The sequence below is a fragment of the Abramis brama genome (assembly GCF_963993115.1).
Source record: "Abramis brama genome assembly, chromosome: 19".
Lineage (NCBI taxonomy): Eukaryota > Metazoa > Chordata > Actinopteri > Cypriniformes > Leuciscidae > Abramis > Abramis brama.
This window is the reverse complement of record NC_139981.1, coordinates 17,034,458-17,050,447: the sequence shown is the minus strand read 5'-3', so window position 1 is coordinate 17,050,447 and position 15,990 is coordinate 17,034,458. Positions and strand designations below refer to the sequence as shown.

Here is a 15,990-nt window from a genome sequence, read left to right as displayed (position 1 = left end):
CATCGGACCAACTCATCGTCTTAATCACACACTCGATTTAATTATATCATATGGAACCGATCCAACCGATATAGATATCATTCCACAAAGTGATGATGTCACTGACCATTACTTGGTAACTTGCATATTACGTACTGCTGTAATATGTCATGCTGCGCCGCGTTATCGACCAGGCAGAACAATCCTTCCATCCACCATAGATAATTTCTCAAATTGCTTATCTAATCTGTCTCAGCTGCTGCCTGAACCCAAACAAACAGATGAACTAGAAGAACTAACTAACACTATGAGCACCATTCTCTCTAGAACATTGGATGTTGTTGCACCCATTAAATTAAAAAAGGTCAGAGAGAAAATGAAAGCACCATGGTACAATAAAACTACGCATGTTCTAAAGAGAGAAACCCGTAATTTAGAGCGTAAATGGAAACAAACTAATTTAGAGGTCTTTAGAATCGCGTGGAAAGACAGTATGTCACGTTATAAAAAGGCCCTAAAAGCGGCCAGGGCTGAGCACCTCCGCAAACTAATAGAAAATAACCAAAACAATCCTAGGTTTTTATTTAACACCGTGGCTAGACTAACAAATAAACAGACGTCACCCGAACAAAATATCCCGTTACAGTTTAGTAGTAATGATTTCATTAACTTCTTCACTGAGAAAATAGAAAACATCAGAACCACAATTGTAAACGTTCAATCCTCAATCGCGCCTTATAATTCAGCCTCAATTATCACCCCGCAAGAACAATTACAGTGCTTTACAACTATAGAACAAAAAGAGTTAAATAAACTTATCACTTCATCTAAAACAACAACATGTTTATTAGATCCTATACCAACTAAACTACTGTGTTAGGCCCTCTATTATTCTCAATATATATGATGCCACTTGGAAATATTATAAGGAAACATGGAATTAGTTTCCATTGTTATGCTGATGACACTCAAATATATATTTCATCACGGCCGGACGAAAACGCTAAATTATCCAAATTGACAGAGTGTGTTAAAGATATAAAAGATTGGATGACGCGCAATTTTCTTTTATTAAATCCAGACAAGACAGAGGTAATACTTATCGGTTCAAAAAAACGCCCACAGAACCTCTCACAATACAACTTTGACATCGTAGGATGTCCTGTTACTTTATCCTCTACAGTAAAAGACCTGGGTGTTATACTCGATTGTAACCTGTCTTTTGAAAATCATATTTCGTATGTTACAAAAACAGCCTTTTTCCACCTAAGAAACATTGCTAAGCTACGTAATATGCTATCAGTTTCTGATGCAGAAAAGTTAGTTCATGCATTCATGACCTCGAGACTAGATTACTATAATGCTTTATTAGCTGGTTGTCCTACATCCTCAATAAACAAGCTACAGTTAGTCCAAAATGCAGCTGCTAGAGTTCTTACTAGATCAAGAAAATATGATCATATAACACCGATTTTATCATCACTACATTGGTTACCTATAAAGTTCCGTATTAATTATAAGGTATTGCTACTGACTTATAAAGCCCTAAATGGCTTAGCTCCAGTCTATTTAACGGATCTTCTATCGCCCTATAATCCATCGCGCTCTTTAAGATCAATAAATTCGAGGCTTTTGGTCATACCTAGGATATCCAGATCAACCAAAGGAGGGAGAGCATTTTCACATTTGGCTCCGAAACTCTGGAATAGTCTTCCTGATACTGTTCGTTGCTCGGACTCGCTCTCCCAGTTTAAAACTAGATTAAAGACGCATCTTTTCGGCCAGGCATTCATATAATATTGTTAATCTTACAGTTCAAACTACAATCCGGCCTCTAGTTCATAAATGCCAGAGGAGAACTGGCCCCCGACTGAGCCTGGGTTCTCCCAAGGTTTTTTTTTTCTCCATTAGGTCACCTGATGGAGTTTTAGGACACCATTAGGTCACTTGATGGAGTTTTTTCGGTTCCTTGCCACTGTTGCCTTTGGCTTGCTCAGTTGGGGATATTTTGGGGATATTTAATTTTATTCTATCAATCAATAAATTCCACTAGAAACAAACCTTGTTGTATTATTTTATTTTAATTTAATACTGTGAAGCTGCTTTGATACAATCTGTATTGTGAAAAGCGCTATACAAATATACTTGACTTGATTTGATTTATTTACAGTATTTGTTTTACTCTACAGACATGATGGAGCCAGAGGTGCAGACTCCCAGCACGCTGCCGTCCTCAGTGCGGTTTAGTTGTTCCAAACAGCTGATACCAGGCCAGTGGCACCAACTTTGTGTGGTTATGGCCAAAGAAATCAAGAAGAGATGTTTAGTCACTGTTTATCTGAATGCAACACCAATCGGAACAGCAAAGGTTGGTGCAGGGAGATTATTTTACTTAAAAGAATAGTTCACCCAAAGATAATTTACTCACTGTCCTTTTGTTTCAAACATACTGGCTATATATCACTGACTTTCTCCTGTCGAACACAAATAAGGATTTTTTTTTTAAATTTAATGAATGTTTGACTTAAATTACATTTTGCATTAATGTTTGATGTTTTGTTATATGAAGGATATTTAAAAAAATAAATAGTTGAATGTGTTTGTTGTGACACATTACCGTTTTTTTTGAAAGAAGTCTCTTATGTTTAATAAGGCTACATTTATTTGATCAAAAATACAGTAAAATATTAATATTGTGAAATATTATTACAATTTAAAATATCTGTTTTCTATATTAGCATATTTTAACATTTAATGTAGCCTATTCCTGTGATGACAAAGCTGAATTTTCAGCATCATTACTCCTGTCAGCATCATTACTGACAAACTTTGGAACGGAATGAGTAAATGATGACAGAATTGTAATTTTTGGGGTAACCTGTTCCTATAATGAACTACTGTAGTTCAAACAGTAGAGAATGGAGCTAGCAATGCCGAGGTCATAGGTTCAATTCCCAGGCAATGCATAACCTGAAGAAATGTATACCCTGAATGCAGTCACTTAGGATAAAAGCTTCTGCCAAAATGAATGTTTACCTTGTGTTTGCCATGTAAATAGCCCCAATGCAAACATGTTGTTAAAAACGCTCTTTTTGCAGATTAAGTACATTCAGCCGTTTCCCGGTCAGTCAATCTCAATGGATCCCTCTGCAGTCATTGACGTGTGTGGGATTATTGGAACTCCATCTTTATGGAAACAGCATGCAGCTCTGGTCTGGCGTGTCGGTCCTACATACTTGTTCGAGGAAGTTTTGAGTTCTGATCAGGTGAAGACTATTTATGGGCAAGGCACCAAATACATTGGCAACTACCTTGCTCTCAATGTTCAAGGTGAGAAAGTTTGCTTCTCTTTGTCCAAAAATAGTTCAGAATTTTATGGAAATCTGTATTCACACAAGTACATATGTTTAATAGGTGAGACAGACGGTGCAATGTCCCAAATTAGGATGGTCTCCCCAGAGAGGATTTCCTTTGCCATAAACACAGCGGTTTCCACCATGACAACAGTAGTAAATATTAGAGACCAGTACAATGAGGTGGACTGCCGCCTTATAGCCAAAGAGGTGCTTTTCCTGTTTAATTCATGGATTTAATTATTTTGATGATTGAATCATGATTGATTCTTCTATTATTTTGATCACAGATTGGGATTACGTCACGTGATAACTCTACTCCTGTCTTCCTGGCTCATAATATCAGCAAGCACCTCAGTGGAACTGCCCGGACGATTGGGGCAGCCCTGGTTGGTTGTTTTGGTAAAAAGCACAAGCCCACTAGCTACTGCTCTAAAGTGCTTACTGTAAGACAAGACTGCAGCATTTGTTTATGTAGTAAACTTCTGATTTTACTCTTTTATTTCCAGGTGTAAGGACGTTCAAGTCATTCAGTGCTGCTAGTAGCTTCCAGTATATTGGCGGCCCTTCTGCCATTCTGAGTTTGGTGGCGATGGCCTCGGATGATGGATCCTTGTATGCTGCTGTCAAAGTTCTGCTCTCGGTTTTAGAGACAAATCCTGTGATGGAGCAGGAGATGAAGCGTACTAATGGCTACAAGGTAGTGCTGTCAATTAAAAGCAAGTTAAGACTTTACAGCATTACAAATCCAAGCTGCAGATTTGATTTTGTTTTGTATTGTCAGCTCTTGTCCTTCCTGCTGAAGATGAAGACTCAGCTGATCAGCTTCAGGATTTTTCAGCTCATTCTGTCTATAGTGGGCACAATGGAGCTGGGCATTGTCACTACTAGTATCCCAAACATCAGCGCTTTCCAGGATGTCCTCTGTGACTTTGAGGTAAGTTTTAGATTGGTGTGCTGTATGTTTCCTCACAGCTACAATATTATCTGCTTTGGTGAATGCAGTAGCTTTCTGAATGAATTTTAATAGAGCTGTTCAGTCATGACGTCAATTTGTAGACTAACCCAGAGGGCTAACTTGCTGTCTCTATAAAAAGCTGGTCATGGCTTAGTCTATATTTAGTGATAAATAAGTTTGTTCTTTAAATAAGGGTGTAAACCACAGCCAGTCTAAAGAGATGACGCATAGAAATTCACTTTTTAGAGCTAGCTAGAAAGTAGCTAGCTGCTGAACGACTGCGCTGACTGGTTTATTTTATGACTGACTGGTTGACTGGTTTATTTTATGTTCTGTTTCTGTTTTGTTTTTTGTTTTTTTCAGTTATTGAATACATGGGGCTAGCATGTTTTCCATATGTGATCACATCTGGACAACGTCACCACGTTTCACATGTGATCACATGGATTCCAAAACCACATGTTTCCCATGTGCAAAGTATGTGTTTCACACGTCCTTCACATGTGGCCACATGTATTTTTGCACATGTGAAATTCGTGTGGTTTTCTGTAAGGGTGAAAATAGCACTAACACTACTTTCTGCATGCAAAACAAGGATGCAAGTGTGCATGCAAAACAAGGATGCAAGTGTGCATGCTTGATTAATGATGTGCAATTAAGCTAACAACTCTTATCGTCCTTATGTTGCAACTTTTTGACAAGGTACACTACCATTTAAAAGTTTTTTTGAGTTTGTAAAATGTTTTTGAAAGAAGTATCTTAGGCTCACCAAGGGTGCATTTATTTGGTAAAAAAATATAATCATTCTAATAGGCTGATTTGCTGCTCAAAAATATTTATTATTATTATCAATGTTGAAAACAGCTGTGCTGCTTAATATTTTTGTAGAAACAATTATAACACTTTTTTTTTACAGTATTTATTTGAAATGGAAATATTTTTGTCACATTATAAATGTCTTTCCTGTCACTTTTGATCAATTGAATGCATCCTTGCTGAATAAAAATATTAATATCTTTTTTAAAACAAAACAACTAAGCTGACCCCTTACTTTTTAATGGTAGGATACATTTTTAAAGCACATAGCAGTTGCAAAAGTCAGATTTAAGATATGACTGTGCAAGTGTGCATAATTAATGTTATAGAGCAAAAAGGGGCAATCTCTCATCAAGCAATGTTAAACACGGTCCATATTTTACCGCCATTCTAAAAACTCATAAAAACTCAGCAAATTATAATTCTCTTTGTTTTAGGTCAACAAGCTTAGCAGCTCTGTTGTTTTGCAAAACTTTAAATAGCAAAAGGATTGTCATTCAAGAAACAACAGCAACTTTTTGCTTAAATCATAAGAAGTTTCTTTCATATTGTTTCTGTAGGTGTGGCAGAATGCTCCAGACAATCTTGACATTTGTGTTTTAAATCATTTTGCTGCTATGCTGAAGTCAAGGTACGTTGTTGGCTACTGATGTCAAGTTGTTGTGAGTTCATGTTTAGTTTGCAGCATAAAGTGATGTGAAACGCATGGCCCACTTCCTGTTTTTCAATCATGCATAAACCTTGTTACTGGAAACATGCTGTTCACTGTGGATACGTGTGTCTGATGGTGAGTTTGTTTCCAGTGGGAGTCAAAAGAATGCTGAAGTCATGCACATACTCAACATGATGAGCAAACTCCTGATCCTCCTGCATGATCCCAGTGTGACCCGCAGGAAGGTGTCAGTCATCTGTACCATCATCAAATCCCTCCTCGAGGAACATTTCAACACCACAGACATCAAAAGGCATGTCTGTTAACTTTTACAGGCTCGGTTTAAATTGAATCATTTGTTACAGCTCAATTTTCATGACAATTTTGGGAAGATCACTAAAGCTTCAAGGCACCAAATGAATAAAAAAAGTCACTCAGTGTGATATCTTGACATTTTTGTTTGTTCAATCAGGCTTGGACTCTTCTTAGTTCATAGTCTTTTGCCTCCTACTTTGAACGAGAAAAGCACTTTCTCTGATTTGGATTTTGATGATCAATCACAAGGTACAAATTTTTGCAATAAACATTCATTGTGTTCATGATTTAAAATTTGTGCTTACTCCAAAATCTTGACTTTTGAACGAGGCTCACTCCTTACATGCTCTTTAAACTCTTTGTGGCTCTAGGGTGGAGTCAGACTCCTGGGAGATCAGTTTGGATCAGGAACCAGTTGCTCTCAATGCTGTCTTCTCTAATCATCCCAAACGCTTCTAGCATGTGAGTCGAGTTTAGCAATGTAACAACGACAACTCTTGCTCTCTTTATCCTTGTTTACGTGATCCCATCGACGCATATCTTGAATTCTAAATACGTTCTCAAATGTTTCTCAAATGGCAGTAACCAGGAAGAGGTGTTCTTCGCACTGGGGTCGGATTGGTTCCTCCTCTTCTTACAGGGTCACATCCACACTAGCACAGTGCTGCTGGTTCTCACGTTGCTTACTCACTTTCTGTCGTATCCGAACATCCTGAGCAAGTTTAAAGAAGGTGTGTCACCAGGAACTTTAGTGGAGACCATGGAGATGCCTACCAGTATAACAGGTACTGTATTTCTGGATGGAATTTCAAAAGTGTCCATTAATGTTGTTGTATGTGACTATTTAAAAAAAAAAAGTAATAAAATATTTGTATTTTTGATTTTGCCATTTTCCTATAGATAATTTGAAGTCTCGCTCATGGTCGTTTGAGTGCTTGAGCTGTATCTGCCCAGGGTTTGAAGTCCTGCAGAAGCTTCTTGTCAGCCATATCCACCTGCCTCAAATTTATGGAGCTCTAGCTGCACTGCTTATAGGAAAATCTGATTTCCAGGTTCCTGCTGGACAGGTAGTGCTCACATTGCCTAATTGTTTCATGTGACAAAATGTATTTTATTGGCATGTATATTTATTTGTGATGGTTGAATGACCTACTCCCCTATCTGTCCTTTGGATGGCAGGTTGATATTGACATGATGCTTCAGAGTTTGATTGACAGCTGCAGTCGATCTGAGGGCTTTCAACTATGTGTAGATGCAGCTTGTGTCCTTTTAGAGTTGGTTAAGATTATCATTACTAAGGTAAGTGTGTCTAAATTGCTAAATTTATTGGCATAAGATAACATGACATGGACATAACATGTTACAGCATAGGATAGCAGTTTCTACATACTAAATGAGGTATTTTACCACCTAGTGTTCAAAAAGGCAATACTAAAATAGACTTGCAGACAGTTGCATGTCTGCTGGATGTAATATTACATAACATATTATCTGAGTGGCAGTTTGCATGATTACAGTCCCTTTTTGCAAACAGGTTGCATAATCCATTGCATAGTCATTGATGCAATACCAGTAAATCAAGTTTTTCTTGTGTATTTCTATTTCTCAAATAAGCCTGTTACAGAAAGTGCAGATGGCTGGGAAGTCCATTACCCAGGTAGTGTGATGCAGTTCCTCTGCCTGGTGAACAGTTTGTTCCCTCAAGATCCTCTCTGGACCTCCCCTGATTTCCTCAGTTCACTGGCCAGTGCTGTTTTCCCCTTTGAAACCCCAGAGGTGAGACTTTTGGGGATTGTACCGTACATTTTCTGTGCAACTTAAAAATATACCCAAGAGACATTTTATTGCCCCAAAGGCAAGCAGTTTACAGAAGTGATATTCTTCTTCTCATCTTCTCGTACAGAACACTACAGGTGCTCAGGGTATCAAAGAAGGTGGCGATGCGGTGGGGGAGCTTCGCCCGTCCCACCCAGGCAGGAAACAGGTGTGTGACTTCATCCGCATCCTCTTGATGGACAGCCTCATTAACATCCCTGCCAAAGACGGCATGCATCCTTTAATACAACTGCTAGAGGTGAGGGATGACAAATATTGACATTTATTAAATCAAACTACTTTTTTTTTTAGTGCTGGGCAACGATTAATCGCATCCAAAATAAAAGTATGTGTTTACATAATATATGTGTGTGTACTGTGTATAATTATTTTGTATGTATAAATACACACATATATGCATGTATATATTTATGAAAAAAATCTATTTATGTTATTTATATATAAAATATTTATATTTATATATAATATAAATTATGTATAAATATATATATATATATATATATATATATATATATATATATATATATATATTGTGCCATATGTGTGTATTTATATATACAAAATTATACACAGTACACACACATATATTATGTAAACACAAACTTTTATTTTGGATGCGATTAATCATTGCCCAGCAGTATATATATATATATTTTTACACAATTATGTATCTATAAATCATGTATGAAATGTATAAATTATAAATTGTAGAAATATTATTATTATGATTATTATGTTGATGATGATTATTATTAATTAGCATTGTTAGAAAAAATTGTAAAATAAATTATAAATAAATGTAATAAGAATTTATGTATTGCAATTTTTATATATATATATATATATATATATATATATATATATATATGTATGTATGTATGTGTATATTTTTTAATTTATTTATTATTTAATATGATAATTATATAAATTATATTATTACATACATTTAATAATAAAATATACTACTTTTGTAATGCAGGAGTCACATATGAGCTGTTAAAGCAGAATCTGATGCTGTGTATAATATCTTTCCTCCATAAGGTGCCACTCTTTGCTCAGTTTTGATGATGAGATGCACATTACTGCTCACTGGAGGACGATAACTACGGTTTATGCAGTCTAGCCAGTAGTGCCCTTGTGGACTATAGTGAAGCCATTATTTTAACATTCTGAAGATTTTGTTTTTAGTTTTCCCAAGATGGTGTTTGTCAAGAGCAGAGGCAGAGCTTTCAGACTGAACTCCTGGAGTTTATGATGGACATCATCCACATGACAGGACAGGAAGAGGGCCAGTCTACACATGTTGCCAGAGATGGTAAAAATATATCAGACTCTATATAAAAATGCTTTTAATGAATTCGTTGATTGTCAGAAATGTTTTTCATCTTTTTGGATGAAATTATATTTAAAAAATAATAAGCAAGGTTTTAAGGGTGCATTTATACCGCTAACATGCCCCACTAAATTATCCTAAGACCCATCCAAGTCCAAGCAGGAAGGAAAAGCTGCCGTTTTGGTTGAGAATGTGGGGTTCTTCAGTAAAAAGCTAGTGGAAAAACTCTACTCTGGCATGTTTGTGGTGGAACCAGAGAACCTCTTGGTCTTCATGGTTGAACAGATAGCAGTGGTGAGTTTATCTTCTGATTTCACTTATACCGAATTATTGTTTTAAGCCTAGACACACCTGTAATTTACACTGCATGTTTGTACTGACATCAGGCACTGGAGAGAGGTCCAGGTCATCGGGAGATAACGGTCAGCATTCTGTACAAAAGCTTGAACCGGGCCCTGCTCTACTTCCTGTCTCGATCCAGACAGACTCAAGCTGAGCAGGAACTCATTATTCAAACACTTCAGGTTTTGCAGCAGCACTGGGATGTGATCATGGCAACATACAATGCCAATGTCCACTTCATCAACTGTCTCATGCACTGCCTCGTCCTTATACGCTCTGGCAGGTGGGTTTCATTGTTAGTGATCATAAAATAGTCACTTTCCACTAATTTGTTTGTTCTTTTTTTTAAATATTAAAAGGTGACAATTCCACATCTCATTCTATTTTCAAAATTTTTGCAATTTCTTTGGTTATTGAATGATTATTTTTGGTTATTGTTTTTGTATTTATGGAAAATATAAGGTTTAAATAACTACGATGGTAAAAAGAAGCATGATGTCCGCACACTGCAAATAACAGCTCCAAACAACTTTTGATGGAAAGCGCAACGTTTCGACCAGCAGGTCTTCATTAGGCACATACAGTATAAATAACTATCAACCAGAGTTTGATCCCAAACTGCAACTCTGTGACCCATTCTGGCATTGTTTTATTGTTGTTATTATTATTATTTATGTTTATTGCTAGAGAAAACACAATAAAAAAGCACAAAAACTTGCAAACCTTCGAGAGAAATCTTCAAAAGTGTTTATTTAGAGGCCACAATCTCTCATAATCCATAATCAATGCTTTTGGTATTGCAATAAATAAATAAAAATGAATTAAAAAAAGGTATTTTTACATTAGATAAACTGTATGTTTTCCAATATTTTGATAACAGGGTTGCAAAATCTCCTTTTAAAAATATATAACATAAAACAGCTAATGCAGCATTTAGTTTGAGCAACATTTTCCTCTAGTCAAGAACATCCTTTCATTGGTAATTTTTCTGAATAAGTCAAATATTAAAGAATTTCCCCTCTTTTTTTATTACTGTCTTTTAGCTTTCTTGAAGGCTTTGGATGTGAAGTCCATAAAAAACCCTCAAGAAACATCTGGAGGCATCTTTTCCCACACAAGAACAGCCGGGTGATGTCGCAGACCAATGTCGCTGATTCAGCAGAAGGTTTGTTCGTTCGATCGTTCGTTCGTTCGTTCGTTCGTTCGTCCGTTCGTTTGTTCCTTCCTTCCTTCCTTCCTTCCTTCCTTCCTTCCTTCCTTCCTTCCTTCCTTCCTTCCTTCCTTCCTTCCTTCCTTCCTTCCTTCCTTCCTTCCTTCCTTCCTTCCTGTAATTTGCCAGACTCATGAGTAAAATGAAAAGTTTTGAATATGCTTGTGATCCTTGTAGTGGAGTCAGAGCTGATGATGCTTGTGGAAAACACCTGGAGTAGAGTCATGCAGGAGCGGAGGCAGGCGCTGGAGGAGGCCTACAAAATCGACCTGTCCGCTAAGCCGGCCGGCAAGGAGGGCCAGGTCTCTATGGGTGATGTGAGCCCTCTGTGGGAGGAGACGGCAACGAAAGCTTGGCAGCTCTTTATGGGTCAGTCACTGCTACTTGTGTGTCAACATTTAAGATTACTGTCAGCTTTCTTTTTTTGATCCTCCTGCTTTAGTTTCGGTTGTATTTGAATGACATGACAGAGGAGAATACACATGAATTCTATACTGCATGTTGCAAAAGTAGTAAAAGATTTTCCTGCATAGAATTACATTTAACATTTTTCTCTCAGATTCTCAAAAGAAAAAAGCAAATAACGTTCACCAGAAGAGGGCAGGACTTCTCAGCAGTGCATTGCAATCTGTTCAGAAGAGGTTTGGGAAGGATTCAGCCGGCAGCACTGAGGTAGGACAATCAAATTTGTTTTAACACAAATGTTTCTGTTGGATTCCGTTGCTTTTACGTGATGCACGTCCAGAACCACTTTGGACATACAGGACGTAAGTGGTTCAGTCAATGAGAATTCCTTCACATGGTGCCCTCACACCGTCCCAATGTCACCGCAACCGGACGCCACCACCTACCCCGTGGCTCTGTCTCAATCCTGTCTCTAAATCAATTTGGATTATTGCAGCTGAGTACACCTCAGTGGGCAATGTAATTGATATTTGTTAATTTTTTCCATGGGAACACTCACTAGAACATTGCGTTTGCTGTTGAAGGTTAAAGACGCTGTTATTGTTGTTTTTCCCCCCCGAAAACGCAGCCCACATCATTAGTTCCCACCACTGAAGACGTCGCCATCTGGAAAAGGATGCACAGAGATATTACTCAGGCACAAGGGCATGAAATTGCTGTTTCTTTGCAACTGCTGCTATCTCCGTCTCCGCCTCAGAAACAGGGGGGCGGTAATTATAGGCAGTCCCGATCCGATGAAAACATTCATTTTCTGTTACTCTGTATCATATCAGTTTGTGACAGCCTATCAGCTGTCTTGATGAATTGTCCTCCTCAGAAACGTGCCGCTTAAATATGCTGTGAGTTTTGTGGATTCTGAATTTCTCCTGAAAAGTCGTTGTCGTGTTATACATTGTGTTGTACACACATACTTCAGATCATCATACTTTAATTTCCTTTGAGTTTTGATAGAAAGTTTACTTTAGCTCATAACAGAAAAATCAAGATTCGCATAATTATTAAGATTTGTCAGTTGATCAACTAATAGTAATTTTTACTCTAAATGCAGAATATGCTATTACAATTTTTTTATTTATTATTTCACTGCAACATTCAAATACTCTAAATATTAAACCTTTTCTTAGGTGTTTTATGAAAATGTGACTAATGTCCAGCAAGATAAGGCTTTGGAATTTATCTCTCATTTATTTTCACATTTTTATTTGACATATACATCGTTAATGCATTTCCCATAATGTGAGGCTAGTTGTCACCTTTTTCTGATTATATGACCATATGCAATAGACACTTTCTTCTGATTTCAGTTAATAGCACGGTAAAAAATAATTAGGAATATTAGTTTTACCTCTCGTTTCTCCTTGCCTAGGAGAAAACCTACAGTAAGTAAAAATGGCACAGTTTACCCCACTCCTATTTCACTACAAAATTTGAAGGAGAAAAAAAAGAGATCAGAAAATCACAGGTTAAAATGTCGTCAGTTGATGAGGTTGACATTTTTTACACTAGTTATTTGTTACTATTACATAATTTGTGTCTTATGGGTGATAAATCCATTTCATCATTTTAAAATGTATATTTGGTATACGCAGTTTAATCCAGTTGCCTGTACGCCAGAGAACTTACCCATACAGCACGGCGCAAGGCAAACTTTCCTCTGGATTCATTTCAGATATATGCTACAGACTAATTATATCTTCATAATGGAAAGATAATTAACATAGCTAATGATCAAGTTAAGTTTATTACACATTCACCAACAGCCTAAAATGAAGCTGACATTATTTTATGTTATCATCAAAGGTAGTCTTTTTCTGTGGAAAGTAATTAAAATGGAAATCAGTGTGATGTTAATTGCAGAGGGGATGCTGTTTAATGTGCCGCTCGTACAAGGCCAATAAGTTTGCTGTTTGGGTAAATGGAGTAATTAATGCTATATATTACTTATGATTCTCTAAATAAAAGAATATGATTAGGCGATGATTCAGTGTTTATCTGTCAACACAGGGCCGTAATTACTCCTGTGAACTCCTTTGTAACACTTCTTAATCCCGCCATCCATTTGGCACACACAAATGCACAATTTCCTATTTTTCTAGTTTTATAACTTGTCACTATATTTTATAACTTGTCTCCCAAATTGCATTTTTCCTCTTTTTTTTTTTGTTGGATTTTTCTCATTTAGCTATGGCATGCAAAGCAGCATTGAGTATGTTGGTGAAACAAGTGGACTGAGTTACTAAGTAAAATTACAAATCGAAAAACTATTTTATTGCTTTCCCAGTGAATTAATAACATGTTTGTAGATGTTTTGAGATGTTGTTTTCCTGTTTACGTGCAGAAATCCTTTTTGCACTCTGCCTATAAAAAAGTATACGCCACTTAGGCTAGGAAGTTTTCATGTTTTATTATTTTCCAATATTTTACCACAGATGATTTCATATTCTGATTTTCACATAAAAATAACAGAAAAACATTTCTACAAATCAGTCAAAATGTATTGTTTGCATAGCTAAAATACTCATCCATTTTAAGTACCAAAAAGCCAAATTAAGTCCACTGTGATTTAAAGCTGTAAATCAACAAAACATAAAATGGTCCGAGATGATTTTTATTCATCTTAGTTTTATCTTGTGCCTTCTTATCACAGTTTGAGCTGCTGGATTCAGTGCTGCTCTTGTCTCTGAACTGCAGTCAGTGTGGCTATTGGGCGGCTCTTAGAGGACACCACTGTGATGATTGGTTTAATGAGCCTTTAAGTAAATCTGAATATGAGCAGGTCGGTGGTGAAGTACACAGGCTTCCTGAAGGGCTAATGCCTATCAGTATAATAAATCAGCAGGACACAACGAATGGCGCAGGGCCAGCAGCCACCTCACACTGTGCTTATATTATACTTTAAGTTAATTAGAGCACACTGAGGACTATTGGAGACAGCTTTATTGTATGGTTAAATAGCCACTAGCTTGTTTTTCCCACATGAATGCAATTTGTGAAATGTTATTGTAACTGTGTGCAAACCTAATAGCTACAGAGGACCGTTTACATACATATAACTGTCTGCTTGTTATAATGTACCTTGTGTGTGTGTTTGTTTCCATTAGGGGTTCGTGTTGGACATGGAAGCACACTGGCAAACTTGTGAGACCATATTTGATAGCATGTTGAGGAGTCACGCACAGGTTGGGTTTTTTTTTGTCTTTTTTTTTACACCTTTACTTACAGTATAATGCTGTGGCCCAGGAATCCAACATTTCATTCTTTTACTTTGTTTTGTGTAGATGACTCATAGTGAGAATGATCGTATGGCCGTTCAGTGGCTAAGAATAGAGGAAGACCTGCTCAGAGAGAGGGGTCTTTTCGGCCCTGGTCCAGGAGTCTTCCTCAAAAGAGGCTGGGTGCAGAACACCGCAGAAGGCCGCAACCGCACACGATCCCGAATTCGCAGAAAGCAGTTACGTCGATCCAAAAAGGTGAACTATTGCTGTCATGCCAAAGAATAATCATTTCTGACTGGAAAATCTTAATAGCATAACATTCTTAGCAGTGAATTCAAATAAAGATCAAATGCAGGTTTTATATTTTTATTATTATTATTTTATAGTGTTTTTCCTACCACTGTTAAATAATCATCAAATGCAGGTTTTATTTTTGTATTATTTTAATTTATATAATAATAATAAGTATTTTATTAGTATTTTTCTTAAAGTACTATCACTGTTGAATATTTATGCTTGGAGAATGATTTGTCTTCTGTATTAATTTGAGTTCTATACTGTTAAATAAATAAATATATAAATAAATATTAGTTTTTTTAAAATATTTTTTTATTTATTTGTATATTTATTTATTTTAAATAGATGCCAACACTGACTTCGGGCCTTATTCAGAAGAATTTCACTGAAGAAAGCAAAGGAGCTGCTGAAGTTGTTGAGGCTGATTCAGGTATCATATTTTTCATGTTATTTTTATGATTAATAACATGTTTTATATTGGACAGCAACAGCTGAATCTGCACATCTCTTTAAGTGCATATATTTAATGTGTGTCCCAGACCCCAGGATCCTGTGTGAGGCAGGCCGGGAGGTTGATGAGGAGCCTGGTTTAGATTGTGAGCATTTGACCTTTTTCCCTGTGCTGAACGACGCCTCACTTCTGCCCGAGGATATCTCAGATCAGTGCATGGACACTCAGCTCATACTGAAGGAGCTGGAACCCACTGAAGAGGTGAGAATGATCATATATTCAACTGGAGACACATTCCTTTGGTATGAAAAAAACAAAACATTCCTGAGCTTAAGTGTGGACAGCTGTAGTGTGTGTGTTTTGAGCTTGACAGCGCTCTTCAGCATTAACAGGGCAGAGAGTGGCTGACAGAAGTATTAATAAGGAACAGTAGGGGGTGATGTCTCCTGTCTTGTATTCATTCAGTAGGTGGTGTGTCCTGCTGTGCTGCGTGCCAGCCGAATTGCCCTCTCCTTACTTATTAATACAGAAATGCAAACGCTTGACGCGGCCTACGCCTCAATTCCAGAGGCAATGTGATGACTGTAATTTACAGGCACCATGTCCTCAGAGGCTTAGCTTTTCATTATTACTCAAACAGGAAATAACTTCACAGATGCAATCTCACGAGTTGTTAATTATTGCTTTTATACAGAGCTGATGTGTGGCTGTTAAGTGCATATGCTGACACATTTAGCTGTGGTGCTCATGTGGGCAATGTAAGTTTGA

At 37.0% G+C, this 15,990-nt stretch overlaps 1 protein-coding gene across 2 annotated transcripts in view; it reads left to right on the top strand.

Annotated features, from left to right (window-relative positions):
* wdfy4 (WDFY family member 4) overlaps positions 1-15,990 on the top strand; it is a 57,236-nt gene that overhangs the window by 15,031 nt on the left and 26,215 nt on the right. For both annotated transcript variants that reach the window (XM_084092811.1, XM_084092810.1), the window contains exons 19-43: positions 2,169-2,347; positions 3,078-3,309; positions 3,394-3,542; positions 3,623-3,734; positions 3,842-4,032; positions 4,117-4,269; positions 5,667-5,737; positions 5,910-6,071; positions 6,231-6,322; positions 6,445-6,535; positions 6,656-6,858; positions 6,974-7,140; positions 7,253-7,372; positions 7,688-7,849; positions 7,977-8,147; positions 9,098-9,224; positions 9,385-9,536; positions 9,629-9,867; positions 10,628-10,749; positions 10,972-11,163; positions 11,354-11,466; positions 14,361-14,438; positions 14,538-14,729; positions 15,117-15,201; positions 15,311-15,483. In XM_084092811.1, coding sequence (XP_083948937.1) covers positions 2,169-2,347; positions 3,078-3,309; positions 3,394-3,542; positions 3,623-3,734; positions 3,842-4,032; positions 4,117-4,269; positions 5,667-5,737; positions 5,910-6,071; positions 6,231-6,322; positions 6,445-6,535; positions 6,656-6,858; positions 6,974-7,140; positions 7,253-7,372; positions 7,688-7,849; positions 7,977-8,147; positions 9,098-9,224; positions 9,385-9,536; positions 9,629-9,867; positions 10,628-10,749; positions 10,972-11,163; positions 11,354-11,466; positions 14,361-14,438; positions 14,538-14,729; positions 15,117-15,201; positions 15,311-15,483 — 3,728 coding nt within the window. The remainder of the gene's footprint in view (positions 1-2,168; positions 2,348-3,077; positions 3,310-3,393; positions 3,543-3,622; positions 3,735-3,841; positions 4,033-4,116; positions 4,270-5,666; positions 5,738-5,909; positions 6,072-6,230; positions 6,323-6,444; positions 6,536-6,655; positions 6,859-6,973; positions 7,141-7,252; positions 7,373-7,687; positions 7,850-7,976; positions 8,148-9,097; positions 9,225-9,384; positions 9,537-9,628; positions 9,868-10,627; positions 10,750-10,971; positions 11,164-11,353; positions 11,467-14,360; positions 14,439-14,537; positions 14,730-15,116; positions 15,202-15,310; positions 15,484-15,990) is intronic.